The sequence below is a fragment of the Hydractinia symbiolongicarpus genome, chromosome 1 (assembly GCF_029227915.1).
Source record: "Hydractinia symbiolongicarpus strain clone_291-10 chromosome 1, HSymV2.1, whole genome shotgun sequence".
Lineage (NCBI taxonomy): Eukaryota > Metazoa > Cnidaria > Hydrozoa > Anthoathecata > Hydractiniidae > Hydractinia > Hydractinia symbiolongicarpus.
The window spans coordinates 24,767,731-24,783,700 of NC_079875.1; the positions used below are offsets into that span (position 1 = coordinate 24,767,731).

The 15,970-nt window shown below is 34.7% G+C and overlaps 2 protein-coding genes across 3 annotated transcripts; both read right to left on the bottom strand.

Annotated features, from left to right (window-relative positions):
- Nucleotides 1–5: 5 nt before the first annotated feature.
- Nucleotides 6–3,943, bottom strand: LOC130647947 (OTU domain-containing protein 7A-like). Its single transcript, XM_057453960.1, has 4 exons — nucleotides 3,520–3,943; nucleotides 1,990–2,292; nucleotides 1,692–1,922; nucleotides 6–1,620 (listed from the first exon to the last, which is right to left on the bottom strand). Exons 1-4 carry the CDS (start codon nucleotides 3,794–3,796, stop codon nucleotides 368–370), a joined length of 2,064 nt encoding a protein of 687 aa, XP_057309943.1. The 5' UTR covers nucleotides 3,797–3,943; the 3' UTR covers nucleotides 6–367.
- On the bottom strand, nucleotides 3,851–15,552 carry LOC130647958 (uncharacterized). 2 transcript variants are annotated; one of them, XM_057453978.1, is made up of 16 exons: nucleotides 15,429–15,552; nucleotides 7,841–7,936; nucleotides 6,900–6,960; nucleotides 6,741–6,818; nucleotides 6,613–6,660; nucleotides 6,464–6,540; nucleotides 6,263–6,376; nucleotides 5,836–5,928; nucleotides 5,642–5,751; nucleotides 5,229–5,266; nucleotides 5,084–5,154; nucleotides 4,849–4,996; nucleotides 4,726–4,779; nucleotides 4,523–4,656; nucleotides 4,240–4,377; nucleotides 3,851–4,054 (listed from the first exon to the last, which is right to left on the bottom strand). In XM_057453978.1, the coding sequence occupies exons 2-16, from the start codon at nucleotides 7,924–7,926 to the stop codon at nucleotides 3,985–3,987; spliced, it is 1,320 nt and encodes a 439-aa protein (XP_057309961.1). In that variant the 5' UTR covers nucleotides 7,927–7,936; nucleotides 15,429–15,552; the 3' UTR covers nucleotides 3,851–3,984. The 2 variants fall into 2 exon arrangements, with proteins under 2 accessions (XP_057309961.1, XP_057309952.1); XM_057453969.1 differs by having other exon boundaries at nucleotides 4,849–4,999.
- Nucleotides 15,553–15,970: the final 418 nt, after the last annotated feature.

Consider the following 15,970-nt stretch of genomic DNA (forward strand, 5'->3'; position numbering starts at 1 on the left):
TTTTTTTATAAGAAACATATTTTGAGATTAGCCTAAATTCACAACCTTAGGTAAAACTCCAAAATGTCCTTCGATAGATCTGTCAACCGATCAGTGTATTTACAATTTTTTCAATATTTTTTTAAGTTGGAAGTTGAAATACAATTTCAGCTGCGAGTGATGAAATATTGTGTTTCTTATAAAAAAAAGACGTGAGTGAAGAAATAACATAATGTGGGAAAACTTTTACTGAGTTTGAAGCGAGTTTTGCATTTTTTCACATGGAGTATAAAGATGCTACTTGAAAGACAAGTGATTTCATCAACTTAAAATGACAACAACAACAACAAAAAGTTTTTTCACTGTCATGTTGCACCTTGAGAACAATCTAACTACCGCCATATTTTATTTGGCGATAGCAACCTGAGCAGAAACCTTCTGTTTCTTCGCTCCCATAAAATCTGCAGCCATTTACACGACAACTTCGCACCATTCTCCTACCCTCAAGAGCGCTAAATGTGCGCATGTCTGATATGGGAATAACTCTTTCCCGAGAAATGTTATTCTCTATTGTCGCGCTATCACGAGACACTTGATTCTCCTGGCTGTCTAAGTTAACCTTAATATCGTGCAAGGAGGCGGATCTATTTACCAGTGCATCGGACACAGGCTTTTGTCCATTGTCAAGAGGAGGAGAAGACCTGAGCTGTGGCACCTTGTTAGTTTGGTATATTCGATCGTAACATTCCACACATAGGTCCAAATAATCTGGCGAAGCAGCGTACCTACAACCTTTTGTGGCGCACTTTATCTGCTCTTGTGAAGCTTCTAAAAAACGCTGTTTCGTTGCTTGAATGTAATTCTCAATCATTTCTTTGTACTGTTTAGGTCGTTCGGATAAGTTTAATTTACAAGCCAACAACTTGGCTTGGTGAACAAACATTTCATTAATCTTACTTAATCCTTTATTCACTGAATTATTTCGCTCGTACTCAGGCTGCGAATCTCCTTGTTTATCGAACCGTACTTTAACAACATCAAGATATCGTCTCAATAGATTTACTTTTTCTTCAAACGAAAGTTCGTTAATTTCCTCTTTTACACTGTCATCTTGTACCAAATCCCATGTACTTCCTGGTTCAATGTAAAAACGCAGAGGGAGTAGTTGAAGATGTCTATTCATCAGCGGTATACTGTTCGATAATTTCTCTCCCTTATTGTACATTTCACCATCCGCAGGTACTAAAGCTGAAAAGTGAGATGCATCGTACGCCAACACTAGTGGGTATTTCAAACACACATCTGGGTTCTTTTCTAATGGCAAGTATATACCACCGAAAGGAATGGGTACGACATCGTTCCCTGCACCATCTTTAAGCATCTCCTCCGCAATTATTATAATCGGACGACACAGTAGATTAGCCAGTGCGTAAACATGAATGGATTCCAAACTATCTAAACTCTCCCCCTCTCGAAGATTAGGAACAGCTCCTCCGATTTCAACGGACGTTCTAAACGACAACTGTCGACTGATCCTTCGCCTGGGCATACCTCCTTCGAATCGTCGCGGTCTATCGGATGTCAGCTTTACTACTGCGTTCCACTCCTCCTCCCACTCAGAATGAGAATAAGTCAACCCACCTAAAAGAAAGATCTCAAATCACAACAACTTTCTATATATCTAAATTGACCTGTTCAAGAAGAACACTCACCGCATTTCAAGTTTTCTTGCCATAGGTTGTACTTCCATCTCCGCTTCAGTGCTTTTTTTGCTAACGGGTGCAACATAAATTGGTGTAGGGACTTTCTTAATGTTAATAAGCGATCATGAAATCCCCACATGCCCAGTGACGCTGCGTGCAACAGACAATTGCCATCGCCTACTGTGGAGAGAGGAAATAACTTTCTGCAAGCACCAATGTCCGCCCACCAATTGAGATAATCTAAAAAAAAGAAGACTGATAACAACCACTCATTTCACTCTTGCAGCAGAGAAAGAACAAAACTCACCCGCACTTGTCAGCGTTTGTAAAGTATTGATACTTATGAGGTCGTTTTTAATAAAGTTCGCCAGTTCCCGTGAGAACTGACTGATATCTGGTAATACAAAATTTTTTCTCGCCGATTCGTCGAACATCTCGAATTGGCTGCCGTCTTCGCGCTCATTCTCTTCGATAGAGAGCTGTTCGCGCGCTTTTTGAACGAGTTCCATGTTGGAGACTGAAAAGCCTCGACCAACTTGGCGGAGTGTTCCTACTTTGCGCTCTCTGCGATGCTTCTCTGCTTCAAGTAAATCATTGTAACCACGGATAGCTAAACAAGAGATATAATACTACATATTACAATTAATTTAAACGGAGGTTATTTTATCAAAACCAATTCTATTGGGACATAAGGCTCTTATTGTCTAATATTTTGGAGATAGGAATGTTGTAAAGGCCAGTGTTCGTCTAAACCGTTCGAGGGTATCATTGTTGTTGCTCAGAGGAACGATTTTGAGAACATCAGCGACGACAAATTAATTTTGCATGTTAACCTGGATGTTGTTGGAGTTCTGTTTTTTTGTTTTTTAAACTTTTCTTTGAATTTTAAGGACAAGTGTTCTAACTTTTATATCCATTTTTTTGTTGAGTTATCCTTCACCAATCTATCTGCATGTTGAAATTAGCTGAACCTTTTACTATAACATAAAGTGGAGAGCTCGGTAGATAACGTTTTTCTTACAATTTTCTAACGAGAGCTACGCTGTAATCTTCATTTAAAGTGGCCATTATTAAAATATGTCTTCAGGGAAGAGATGGTTGGCGGAACGCGGAATTAAGTTTGCAAAATGAAAAATTTACACTGCTAGTGTTTTGCTATCTAAAGTGAAACCACAATTTAAAAATTGCGTATGCCATTGTTGTTAAAAAAATCAGAACTTACGTTTCAAAGGTAAATTCGAAAACCATAATTCTCTTTTATTTGGCATTCCATGTAGCTGAAAGTAACCTTATCTTCCGTGGAAAGAAAAATTTGTTTTTTTTTATCTTTGTGAGTTTGATAATTTCCAATATGGCGTCTGTTCAAGCAGCAAAGAAATGATTTCAATAATATTTCAAATAAAGTTTCAAATGACTATTTTCATATCCGAGACTAATTTGAGAGTTCTTTGAAACTTTGCAATTCGAAAAACAGAACGCGAATTTTTTTAATTTTCGTAAAAATTATTTCTGCGGCAGAGCAAACTTTATCGATTTTGTTTTTCAGCGGATGAGCACAAGTTAAAATCTGCTAACAAACGAAAAAAGTAAAGTATATAATTTCACGGTGAAAATTTCTTATTTCAAACGTTGAATAGCCACTAAAGATTACAAACACTTTTCAGCAATATTATGATCAGATAAGAAAAACTATTATTAACTATTAATTATCGTTTAATTTTTTTTTCTTACTGAATTTTTTTTTTCGCGATTAAAGACTTTTAATAATTTCTCGGAATTTAACTTCTCGAAACCGCGAAAATTTCTGACAATAAATACAGAGAGAAGGATGACGTACCAGCGGCAAGATTCCAATTATTCGAAGCCAGGTACTCCCTCGCCAGTGTCTCTTCAATACCAGTCTCAGATGCAAGCTTCCGAACTAAATCTTCTCTGCTTCGTTCACGCTGCAACTTGGGGTTGTCACTGAGCATTGTGCTGTCACAAGGAGTAACTCTTAATTCTAATCTAAATGAAAATGTCAGCTTGCAAATAAAATACGAAAGCATAAATAAAAAATAAGAACAGCTGGCATTGATATTCCGACAACCAACATAATCTATAAATAATTCCATCCTAATTTTAGCTCTAAGTAGGAGAGTGGAGAGTTATCATCCGGCAGAAATTAATCAGCATAAAAAAACAGTTTTATTTTATAATGCCTATTCATAAAACATGTGCTTATAAAAATATAAAACTTATCAAAATAAATAAATAAATTACAATAAAAGATTTCGTGTTAAAAAATTAAACTCTATAAAATTTATTCATCGTGATGTTCACTTTCTTTTGAAGTAACAGTGCGGCATAATTCGTCCAAACAGTTGATCCACCTGAAAAAGGCAAAATTTATCAACTTTTAATGCAAGCAAAATAATGCAAGATAGGACCTTAATATCAACTTATAGACATCATGTCAGGTCATAAAATTGTCACACAGTATTGATGTACCGATATTGATGTCACGTCATAGAAATTGTCACACAGTATTGATGTACCGATATTGATGTCAGCACACCTTAATTTTTCTTGTTCATCATGTGCCATAAGGACGTATGTCCTCTCTTCTGTCAAGATATTAAATGTCGCATTATTTTTGTCTTGTTTGTGTGCACTCACGTCTTGTACTCCCAACACTTGACTCAGCTCGATGTACCTAATCAATTTTTCAACATTTTAGACACACAAATAAAGCTCACAACATCAATCAGTATTTATTGCGCATGCGCGTGACATAGTGATAAATATTCCTGTTGTTGATGAAAATTACAAACAGTTATTATGATGGTGAGCAAACTCACCCCTGTTGTTGATGAAAATCCTGTTTTTTGTAGTAATACAAACAGTTATCATGATGGTGAGCAAACCATCGTTTTTTCCAACGACGGCCCAGCGGTCCTCCCTTTACTCCACGTTTGCATAGCCAACCTTGCAACTAGAAGAAGAAAAAAACGGTTTACATAAACAGTTTCGAAACATGCGTGTCGTTATTTCATAAATTCACCTTCTGTGGTTGTGCGATACTTTCTGGTTCTGTTGTCTTTGTATCAGCACGATTCTGCAGAAGAGAAGAAAAGATAAATATCGGAGGACTAACTTCAACGTGGAGAGCAGGAGGAAGACTTACAGTGTTCATCTTTACACGAAGATTCTGCACCAGTGAATGTAGATCACTAATTTCCGCTTGCATCATTTCCACGTCGTGTTTGTAAGTCCCCAACATGGCGAGAAGATGCGCGTTGCGAACTCTCAATGCTTCATTCTCTAACTCAATCCTCCTGAAACATTCAAATACAAGTGACAAAATATCTGAAATAAGAAAAAAAAAAGATATTTCCTCAATCTGATTTAAACTTACATACTTGATTTTCAAACTTTTTCTCACAATAAAATCATCATCGCATACTTGGTGAACAATTTCTTTCACTTCTTCCTTTAACAACAACAACAACATAACCTACTTCAAAACCACTGACAGTCAAACAAATATTGCAAACTATAACTTACTCCTACGATCAACTTTTCCAATGTTTCTCTTGTGCTATCTAGAAACAAGAAGAAGAAACAACAATACAATTTACTATCGTACATCCGCGTTGAGTTATCCTTGTTTTTTATACGAAAGTCGAGCTGTTCATTTCAAATATAACCTTTTACCCCTTTCTTGTAATAAATATATCCCCCCTCCAAAAAAATTTGTATCAAGGTGGAATTTGGCCTACACATAACTCATATCTCATGACTCACTGTTATGTGTAAAAGCCGGGTTCCCTGTTATGTGTAAAAGCCGGGTTCCCTGTTATGTGTAAAAGCCGGGTTCCCTGTTATGTGTAAAAGCCGTATAACTCCTGAACGAACGGACTATAACATGAATATTACGATAATAAGTCAACACAAAACGATATGAAAGCCATATGTACCTTTTCTTGTATTCCGAACACCAAGCGCTGACGAGGAGGGCATACTTCCAAAACGTGTTAATGTCGCATTGTCAGCGCGTTTCAACTCTTCAAGCATTAGAGTTCGTCTTCTGCAGAAATATAACACTGTTTTCGTTAGAAAGTAGTAAGGCTGAAGAGAAGAAGAATTAAAAATGAATATGTCTATATATTACTGCACAGCTCTTTCTTGGAGTACGTCAGTATGCCAAATAGTTTCATCGTCACTATCACTGATGTGACTGAAATTGCTTTCAATGTCCGAATCACTACGAAAAAAGTAAACAAGTCTAGTTAAAAAAAACATTTGATGAAGCAAGTGAAACATATTCAACAAGGCTAGTTAAGAATTCTCAACAAGGCTAGTTAAACATTTAACGAGGCTAGTTAAATGTTTTCAACAAGGCTAGTTGAAAACAACAAACAAGGCTAGTTTAAACATTTAACGAGGCTAGCTAAGAACATTCAACGAGGCTATGTAAAAACATTCAACGAGGCTAGATTAAAAGAATCGACGAGGACATATATTCGAGGTTTCGATAGACATGTATTTAGCTAAAGAACATTTGTAGATTCGAAGTTTCAAGAGCTTCATGATCATACCTTTCAAATCCTGTCTTTAAGTATTCACAAGATATATCGACGGTTAGACTGACTTGTCGTACCATTTTAGAGAGAGGTTTCAAATCAATCATTTTGGTTTCACAATGTAGTTCGCTAAAAATATACATTTTTGTTTTAAAATTCATGTATCTTTTCCTAATGTTTTTTTTTTGATGAAATTAGTTTTACGAAAAAGATTACCTTTCACTTTCAAGAAGTGCAAAATCAGCAATATTAAATGAGTGAGTGGCTAAACGCTTTAAGGACAGTCCAGCAGTCTAAAAAATGGCGAGCGTCAATAAATTTTGTATGAAGACAAATAAAACTAAAGTTCGAAATTTGTTACCCACTTCTTCCAACTGTAATGTATAAACCTTGCCTTCAAACTCTCCACTGTTCTACAAAAATAAACAGACGACCATACAAACATCAAAGTACTGTGGCTGGATGAAGAGATAGATAAAACAACAGTAGTCACCTTGTGAAGAGTCACAAACATAGACTGCGGTGTCAAATCTTCGAATGTCAACACCTCTTCAGTGCGCTCATTGAAAGGCTGTTGTGAAAAAAATATTTAGCACGATATTAATAAAAATGTTTCAACAAATATAAACAGAAATAATTGGGAAAAACTTGCCAGTGGAAAATGTTTCAAGCGTTCTCCACGTTTCCATGTTATTTGTAAAGATGGCGACGACCTAAACAACAATAGTGTATTTTGTAAAAATTTTTAGCCTGACCAAGCCAGCTAAATTGAAAGCCACAAAGGATGTAATGATATCTAAATTAGGCCATCATTCTTATCTTACCATTCTCATTTTATCAAAATAATTTATTGAAAAACTCCCAATCTTACCTTATTTAACGAAGTTGTATCTTTTAATTTTTTTAAATCTTAGAACTCTCTTCTTATTAGAAGGGAGTTCCAAGTGTTGCAGAAACCTGCATTTTTATCCGTTTTCTTATTTATTAATCTGCTCAAAATCGAAAATAAATTGTGATATGCTACTTACCAGATTTCAAATTAAAATTATTTAAAAAAATTATTTAATCTTATTTCAAAATTAATTCTATTTAATTGTTTTTCTTGGATTTTTGGCTGATAATATAAAAAGAACTGTATTCATTGAGATTTTCCTAAGGACAGGATTAAAAAATTTTACTTCTATATAAATGACTGAATACTAAGACAATCGTAGAAAAGAAAGATAACTCAATTCATGTAACGTAAATTCATAAATTCATTCAAATGATAACACTGTATACTCTTCGCACAAGCATATAATGCAAAACAGTAAAAATTAAATTGACCTTTTTAAGTTGCAAATTAACTTCAAAGGTATTTCTGTTTTTATTTGCTTTTAAGAATCAAAAAGTGATGTAAATTACTAATTCAAATTAACGGTAAAGGGCACTTTGTTTTAACTTGTTAGTATAATGTTAAAATTACAAGAAAAAGTCTTCTCTTTTATTCTATTCTACCCATAATTTTTTTATGATCAAGTGTTAAAATGATAGAAAAATCCTCCCTGCTGAATATTTTGTTATAGGATAGTTGGTTTTACAAAAAGTACTTACCAACTGCTGGCTGCATAAATGACACACTTCTTTATGAGAAAAGTGAAACAAAATTTGACAGCTTCATTTTTCTCCGCATCCGCCATTCTGATTTATCTGCAATAAATCAAACAGCAAAATTACAAACATATATAAACCTATTAGCATAAAAATCTACACTATAAAAGAATTTAAAACTATAAACTACTATAATAGAATTAAAAATATTTCAAGCATTTTCCTTTTCTCAATAGACTGGAAAAAGTATGTGATTCTAATGGGTCTGATTGGATAATGTCAAGGATTAAATTATATGCTGCTAGAAACAAACATAAAACAAGAAACACTATACCTTGGCTTAAAGCGTGCTACATAAGCATGGTTTTATAAACAAAGCTAAATTTTAAGTGACTCCTTCTATTAAAATAGAAAACACAATACAACCAGGGAATAAAAATTTCAGCATTCAAAGTATATTTGCTTATTTGCTTATACTTGGCTTAAAGCATGCTACATAAGCATGGTTTTATAAACAAAGCTAAATTTTAAGTGACTCCTTCTATTAAAATAGAAAACACAATACAACCAGGGAATAAAAATTTCAGCATTCAAATTACTTATTTAAGCTTTATTAGACTTCTATTTGAAGGTGCATTTTGCATTTAAGCACATTTACTATAAAAAATCAAGTTTGAAAAAAAAGATTAATTTTGCAATTTAAAAATTTGAAAACTCGACAAGACTTGTTAATCTATCAAACACTGGGCTGCAAAATGCCCTGACTAAAGAATTTTCTAACACTTGCACAGGAAGATGCCCCACATGACTATGAAGTATTAATATAGCAGTCTGACTTTAATCATCCTCATCAACTAAATCTTTCAATACTGCAGCTTCTTGACAGTGGAGCTTCTAAAACTATATGTGGAAAAAATGGTTTGATATTTTCACTGAAAGTTTACCATCTAGTGAAAAATGTTACTTCTTCATCTAACATTTATTAATTTGGTGATGGAAAGAAAGTTTAATCTACAAATGGTGCTGGCACTATCTAAAACAAAAAAATTAGAATCCATACAGATATTGTTGACCAAAACTTTTACTTTCTCTTATCCATAAAAAAAGTTAACATGTTTAATAATTTTTTAAATTTTTTAAATGACACAACTCATGCGCTTGGACAAAACATCCCTGTAACAGCCACCACAACAGGACATTTCACCATCAATCAAATAATTCAGGAGGTGAAGAGTCACAATCAATAACCTTGACCATAACAGAAGATCTTAATAAAGAAAAAATGGCTGAAAAGATCCATCGTCAGTTCACACAGTCTAATAAAATCTGCTGGACAACCATCAGTAAAACTGTTAACAGAACTGAAAAAGGTATCATAATTCTGCACTTGATCAACCATGCCACCCGTCTGTCAGTTGCATTACAGATACCTAACAAAACACTATCAACTATTGTGAAAACAATAGTTGATGGTGTTCCATCAATATTTGCTTGAACAACACCCTTAAACAATTATTGATGACGTTCGCCATATTTGTTTTGATTTTGACGTGTTTCCCATGTGTTTGCAAAAGTTACGGAAGAAGTGATAATTTCTGAAACCCTCGCATTGTATTTTATAAAAATGTTGTGAATCTTGCATAGCTCATTCCATTTTGTGAGCATGTATGCACTTTGAGCTGATTTCGTCAAGTGAAAAATGGCAAAAACCCGAAGTTGACCAATACCATTTTAGCTAATGAATGCTCTAGCAAAGTTCTTGTTGAAAACTTAAAAGCAATTCAAGCTACCAGGAAAGCCTTTGTCAAAGCTGAAAATTCTGCAAGAATTCGTTGTGCTCTCAACCACAACATTCGGTCTTACTCTGACGCTGTTTACCTAAAACAGGGGATAAAGTTTACTACAAACATCGATCAGACAGGAGAAGACTAGCAAAATTGTTATTAAAAGAGGGTCAGCAGGTATTGCGGAAGCATAGGTGTAACTATATATTAGAGTATATCCTTGCTGGTTTACACGTAAGCCAGATCCTGCTTTTCCCCCTTAATACTCAAACAGTAATTGTAGGAAAACTGTAGACAATTTAACCATATCAGATTCCACCTCCTCGTCCAGAGTTTTAGATGATCTTACAAAAGCAATAAAACACAACAATCTGAATCAGACTCTGAGCCATATGTTAAAATAAACAACACCACACCAGCTAATAGTAACACCAATAACCTGAAGACACTATTGTTCCTCACGCGTCCAGTGCTGATTTATCAGGTATGGATCTACTCAGCTCATCTTCACCAAATCTTCCTGGTGATTTAGACATCAATGCTCCTTCATCATTTACTGTTTCACACCCTGCATGAAAGAAATCACATAACCATTTAAAGAAAAATAACATCCGAAAAGTTGTTTAAAAAAATGGCAAATCCATTACTGTCAAATTGTTATCTAGATTAGAAAAATAATATTAAATAGAGCCAGTCCTGGAATATCTTGTCACCAGATGGTAATGTCACCTCTCTTAAGGTTCAACATGACACAGAAAGCTGGACTTACGCTGATCAAGAAATACCTTAGATCATAACCAGAAATTTATCTCCAGTGAAATACAAATGCTGGAAGGATCAAAAGGTGTATGAAGACAGCAATGTGTAACCACTCAGTGGGTTGTGACACGAGAACTTGTTAATAGCAAAAAAAATCACTAAAGCTTGACCTTGTGCATGGGGTTTCCAGAAAGGTCAATCCTTCCACACAGACTAACCAACTTGCTCACAAGAAAGCTTAAAACTGACTCTTACAATCATGGTTGAAACTTAAGATCAATCTATAAAAAACAGCATCTTACAAGGACGGCATCTTTAAAGGACAGTGCATTTACGACCTACATCTAGGAACTTTTAAACATGTATGGCCTAGCAGATGCACCTGGAAAATTTTATCTACAGGGTATTCTCATTTTATTGGGCAACATTTTGTTCAAACATGTGAAGTGCTCTAGGGATAAAGAATGCATAAAATCATAATCATGGGCCTAAATACTAGTTATTATATTTATATCGTATTTTTATTTTTGCTGTTATCCTTACAAATGAATAAGTCTTGTAAATTTCTTATTCCTAATAAATGACTATTTACTAACTTACTTACTATTATGGTCACCAATTTCATGCAGGGTTGGATATAATACAAGGACACTATTTAGAAGTTCGCAAAGCTTTAAAGGACGCAACAGTTAGTTTCTACATTCTGCATTCTAAAACATGGTAAGCTCCCCAAATACTAACTGCTCCAATAGACTTGCACTTGTAAATATTGCAACATCTTGCATTTTGTTATTAATGGTTTGGTACCTATTTTGTTGACTTGCTTTCTTGTTAACTGAAGCATGAACTGATGCCATACCACTATCTTTTGTATATGTAGGAATTTTTAATCGTTATCCTTACCCATACCAACTCAAAGATCAACCACATGTTTCGCAATTTGATAGACATCGATTACTCATTAATTGTTATGGAATATCACAAATCAGTTCATCAACAAGAAAAGAAAGAAAGGAGAAATTGATAATATCTTTATCTTTAAATGAAGTAAAAGTATACAGTCTTTTTCAGGAATATTTGAGTAGGTGTGTGATGATTCGCACATGTTAATCAAGTAACGCAGGCGATGTAAAATGCACGTGCAAAAGATGTTACAGGGCGATACGGGCTCCAAGGTTAATTTTTGATGCACATTTATTTTCCGGTAGAAATGTGGCGGACGTTTTAAATCGTAAACCCTAAACACGATGATTGATCGTCTACTGATATAGCGACTCTCTCAATCTTAACTTCCTTATAGTATAGTATGCATAACTATACTGTCATTTTTATATTTATTGTTTATTTTTCAGTTCATCACAAGCAAAGGCAAAAATATGCTTTGTTTTCAAATTAAAAAAAAAACTTTATCCACGTGGCTTATATAAAACTTATTTAGAAAGTTCAGCTACATTTTAACAAAATTTATACAGAAAAAAGAACTATACGGCACGTGGGTTTCGTTTTTAAAGGTATAAGGAAAAAACCATTAAATTCTGACCTGCTATGGTTTCCGATTGTTTTGTCACATGAAGAAATCATCTACAATTAAATCCATTACAAAATGTCTATTCTGCCTGTAAGTGCAGTTTTGCAGACTTGCTTGATCCGTGCTCCGTTGGTGCTCACCTCTGCAGTAGTTAAGAACCGCATGGTTGAATTTCTTGTGTAAAACCTGGTTACCAACGACGAAAGGGACAGGCAAAAGAGATTTATGTCTACGTAGTTATTTTAACTAAGTCAGGAGCCGGTAAATTAGCTAGGACGGTCAGGTTCACTATGAATAGGCTTTTTCATGGATTAAAAGGACGAGGACCATTCAATAATTCTGAGATCTAAAAGTGTCCAACCAAGACGGAAATCTATTGGGCGTTTTGTCTAACGAGTCTCCAAATATTATTTCGAGGGCTGCCATCACACGCTACAAAATGGATTTTATAAGTTGATTCTAAAAACTCAATATTTATTTTTCAGGCGTGCGAATAATCACACGCCTGAAACGATTTAGGCGGTTGCCAAGGTGTGTGCGGGCGATCGCACGCCTCTCCTGAAAAGCCTGAGTATAGTGTCAGTTACTCGACTGCGGGTATTTATACACCAGTGTGCGAACAAAGTGAGAGAATATCAAAAGTTGAAGATCTAGTTAAAAGTATTGTGAAACCAGGGTTCAGTCAAACAAGAAGTTATACTCAGTTATCAAAGGTAATCTTACATTTCTTATTTATTCCAACAGAAAGTGTCACTTTCTTCAATTGATACAAGTCAAAAAAAAAACACACACACAAATTTGCGTTGTTCATAATGAGTTGCATAAGTTAGAAGTCAGTGTCAGGTAATAATAGCTCATGCAATACGTCACAAAGAACAACAAATGATTGGAATTATATAGCATCACCTCAAAATAAAGTTTGTTTAGAAGCAATGCTAGCTTAAATTTCTTTACTTAAGACACAAGCAAGGAAGGGTAGCTATAACTCAGCTTTTTTTGTAATTGCTGATAGTTATGGGTTTGCTAGATAAATAAATGGAGATTTTGGACGATTTTCTTTTGACTTTTCTGATACAAATAAAAAGATGCTAAAAAACACCTTCAACCAACCTTTTCTATTTCTAATCGTCCAAATCTACTTTTTCTTTTTTTGTATTTTTTTTACAGATTACGCCACCTGAACAAAATGTTGGCTGTCGATTTTGGGAAAGAAATAGTCCTTGTTTTTAGGAAAGAAATAGTCCTCGTAAAAACTTACCTTGTTGCACCTTGTTGTAGACTTTCGAAGAAAGTCTTCAGAATTAGCAGATTTGTGCCAGTCCTCCATTGGATTGAACATCTAGTTTAGACCAATGTGTGCATATGTATAATAGAGTTTGAATCAGCCCGTCTTAACGTGGTGTATCCAACCAGTTGTGGTTCATCTGGTATCTGGAATAGATATTTATCAAGGCTGTTTTTAAAAAAGTCCAGTGTGCAACCAGACATGTTACGGATGGATTTGAGGAAGATGTGGATAGGTAAACTGAACTCTGCTACCCTACTGTATGGATCACACGGTCCATACAGTAGGGTAGCTTTCCGCCCATGCCGAGGATGATGATAGTTTTGGATTTTCAGATTGGTCGATACCTTTCTCTTCTACGCTCCAATGAATACAGTTTCAGTTCCTTCAATGATTTCTAATAGTTGTGATTGGTCAAGTTTCTGATTTTTTATATATAGGACCATTGCAATGCCTCTATCATCTCTATCTCTCCAACTTTATGTGGACTCCATAGGACTGAACAATACTCTAATAGAGGAAGAACAAGAGATTTCCACATGGTCATACGGTGATACTTTGTTCTGGTGTAAAAAGTTCTTAAAATTCAAGACATCATGTTTTTAATGTCATTTACTACTTTCAATATGTGGGAATGAAAGGAGCAGTTGGTGGATAACATGACACCAAGACGTTTCAGTTCCTCTCGCTCTGTGATGATGGATCCAGAGGGGGAAAGATACAATGTGCAATTTTTCAGGGTGTCGTTCGTGCCATAACACGTGATCTCTAACTTTAGATCATTAAATTTCATGTTTTCATCTTCTTCCCATTCATAAATTTTCTGTAGATCACTTTGCAACTTGCCCATGTCCCTGAGAGAGTCGATGCTTTTGGTAACCCTTGTATCATCAGCAAATCACTGTACAATGTTATCACTGACATTTGAGTCTATATCTCCAAGGAGGATGATGGAGATAAGTGGTCCAAGCACACTACCTGAAATAACTGCAACAGGATGTGATTCCATGCCATTGACAATGACTGATTGGGTGCAGTTTGACAGGAAAGCTTCAACAAAGTTATATAATTTTCCTTTGATTCCAAGTTTTTCAAGTTTTTTTTAAGACAATGGTAAAATCTTTGTATATATATATCTTAAATCTTTAAAAAATTTTTAAACTGCAAAATCAGTTGTTGGGAGAGAAAAAATAATGCACATCCTGTCGCTCAGGATATGCATTATTTAATTGTGAATGTGACGAAGCATGAACGTGGTAACTGCATTTCAGCCCAATCCCCAAAATTTCTTTAAGTAGTTCAACGCTTTAGGAAGATTCTCATGATATAGATTGTAAAGAAAAACCAAATCAGGAAATTTCAAAATGCCAAGATTAAATGGGATTGTTGCTATTCAAATGAGATGAGTCTCACTGTGCAATGTTGAAGACAGTAAATATGGTCAATGAAATGATGACCTGGTTGGCCCCAAATTTCATTGACGTATGCGACTACAAAAAATAGCATGGTAGCAGACTTAAGGACATATTGTGGAACAAAGTGACGAAGTTTCGCTATAGCTCCGTTAGCCCTCTTGAGTTTGATGGCAACCTTATTGATCTGAGTTTTACAACTAAGATAAAATCCAGTAAAATGCCAATATACTTAATGCAGTTACTAACTAGGGAAGAGATTTTTGTTGTTGATGAAGATTTTGAAGTCATAGTTTAAGTTAACCTGTCTATTGGAGCAGATTAAAGTTCTCTTTATTATCATGGAGTATATTGGTCCCGTTCTACAACCCTTTATATATTGATACTATAACAGCTATTTCAAAATTTTCCCTGACTTTACCAGCTAGCTAGGTAGATACAGTAGAAAAATACATGAAAACAGATTATGAAAGAATGAACATACATTCTAGCTATCTGTGAGCTTAAATTTGGTCATTTTTTAGGCATAAGAAGATGTTGTGAAGTTTTCATGTTTGATGCTTGTAATTACTGGTGTTTAAAATTTATATATATAAATGCAATATTTTTTTTTAAAATAAGCAGATTTTGAGCCCAATCATGTGTTTTTCATAAGCATATTTCAATAAATCTTTTTGCCATTAAGCATAAATTAAGCATATTTTGATCCTGAAAAGTACTTTTCATAAGCATCCTAAAGTTAATTTTGAAAGCTGAGGATACAAACAAAAACAGGGCTTTTAAGTGATCAACAGTTAAAAGATTTAAAAAGGCAAAAGCCTACCTTGACAGTGTCAGCTAGCTATACATTCCTAATCAACAGGTTGATGACATACAATTTCCTTGTTATGATACAGATACGTTGTTGATGTCACCGAAAGTATAGAAAAGTTATTCCGTGCAGCGCTTACATAATTAATTTATTCCTAAGCTGTAAAAAAATGCATAAATTATCTTTGTATCGAAATTTTGTGAACGCAAACACTTTTCCTACTCTTGTCTCCTTTTATGTTACGGTTCATTCGCAAAACTTTAGTGTCTGCTGTCGGGGCTACCATGGTTAGTTGTGATCATTATAAACAAAAATTTGCAAGAATATTACTTCACTGGTTGCTACCGGCCTGATCAGAATATGCTTCATAAAAATATCAGGCTGGGATTTCAAGTTGAAAACAGTACATCAATTGTACCGAACAATAGAGAAATAGTTAACGCGCTCTAATTCGACACTCCTTTATTCCATAAGCTCTCGTTTTCGATTAAATTAAAAGTCACTGTCAAATTTCCTTAAGAAACTCTCACAAACGAAGCTCCATTGTTCGACAT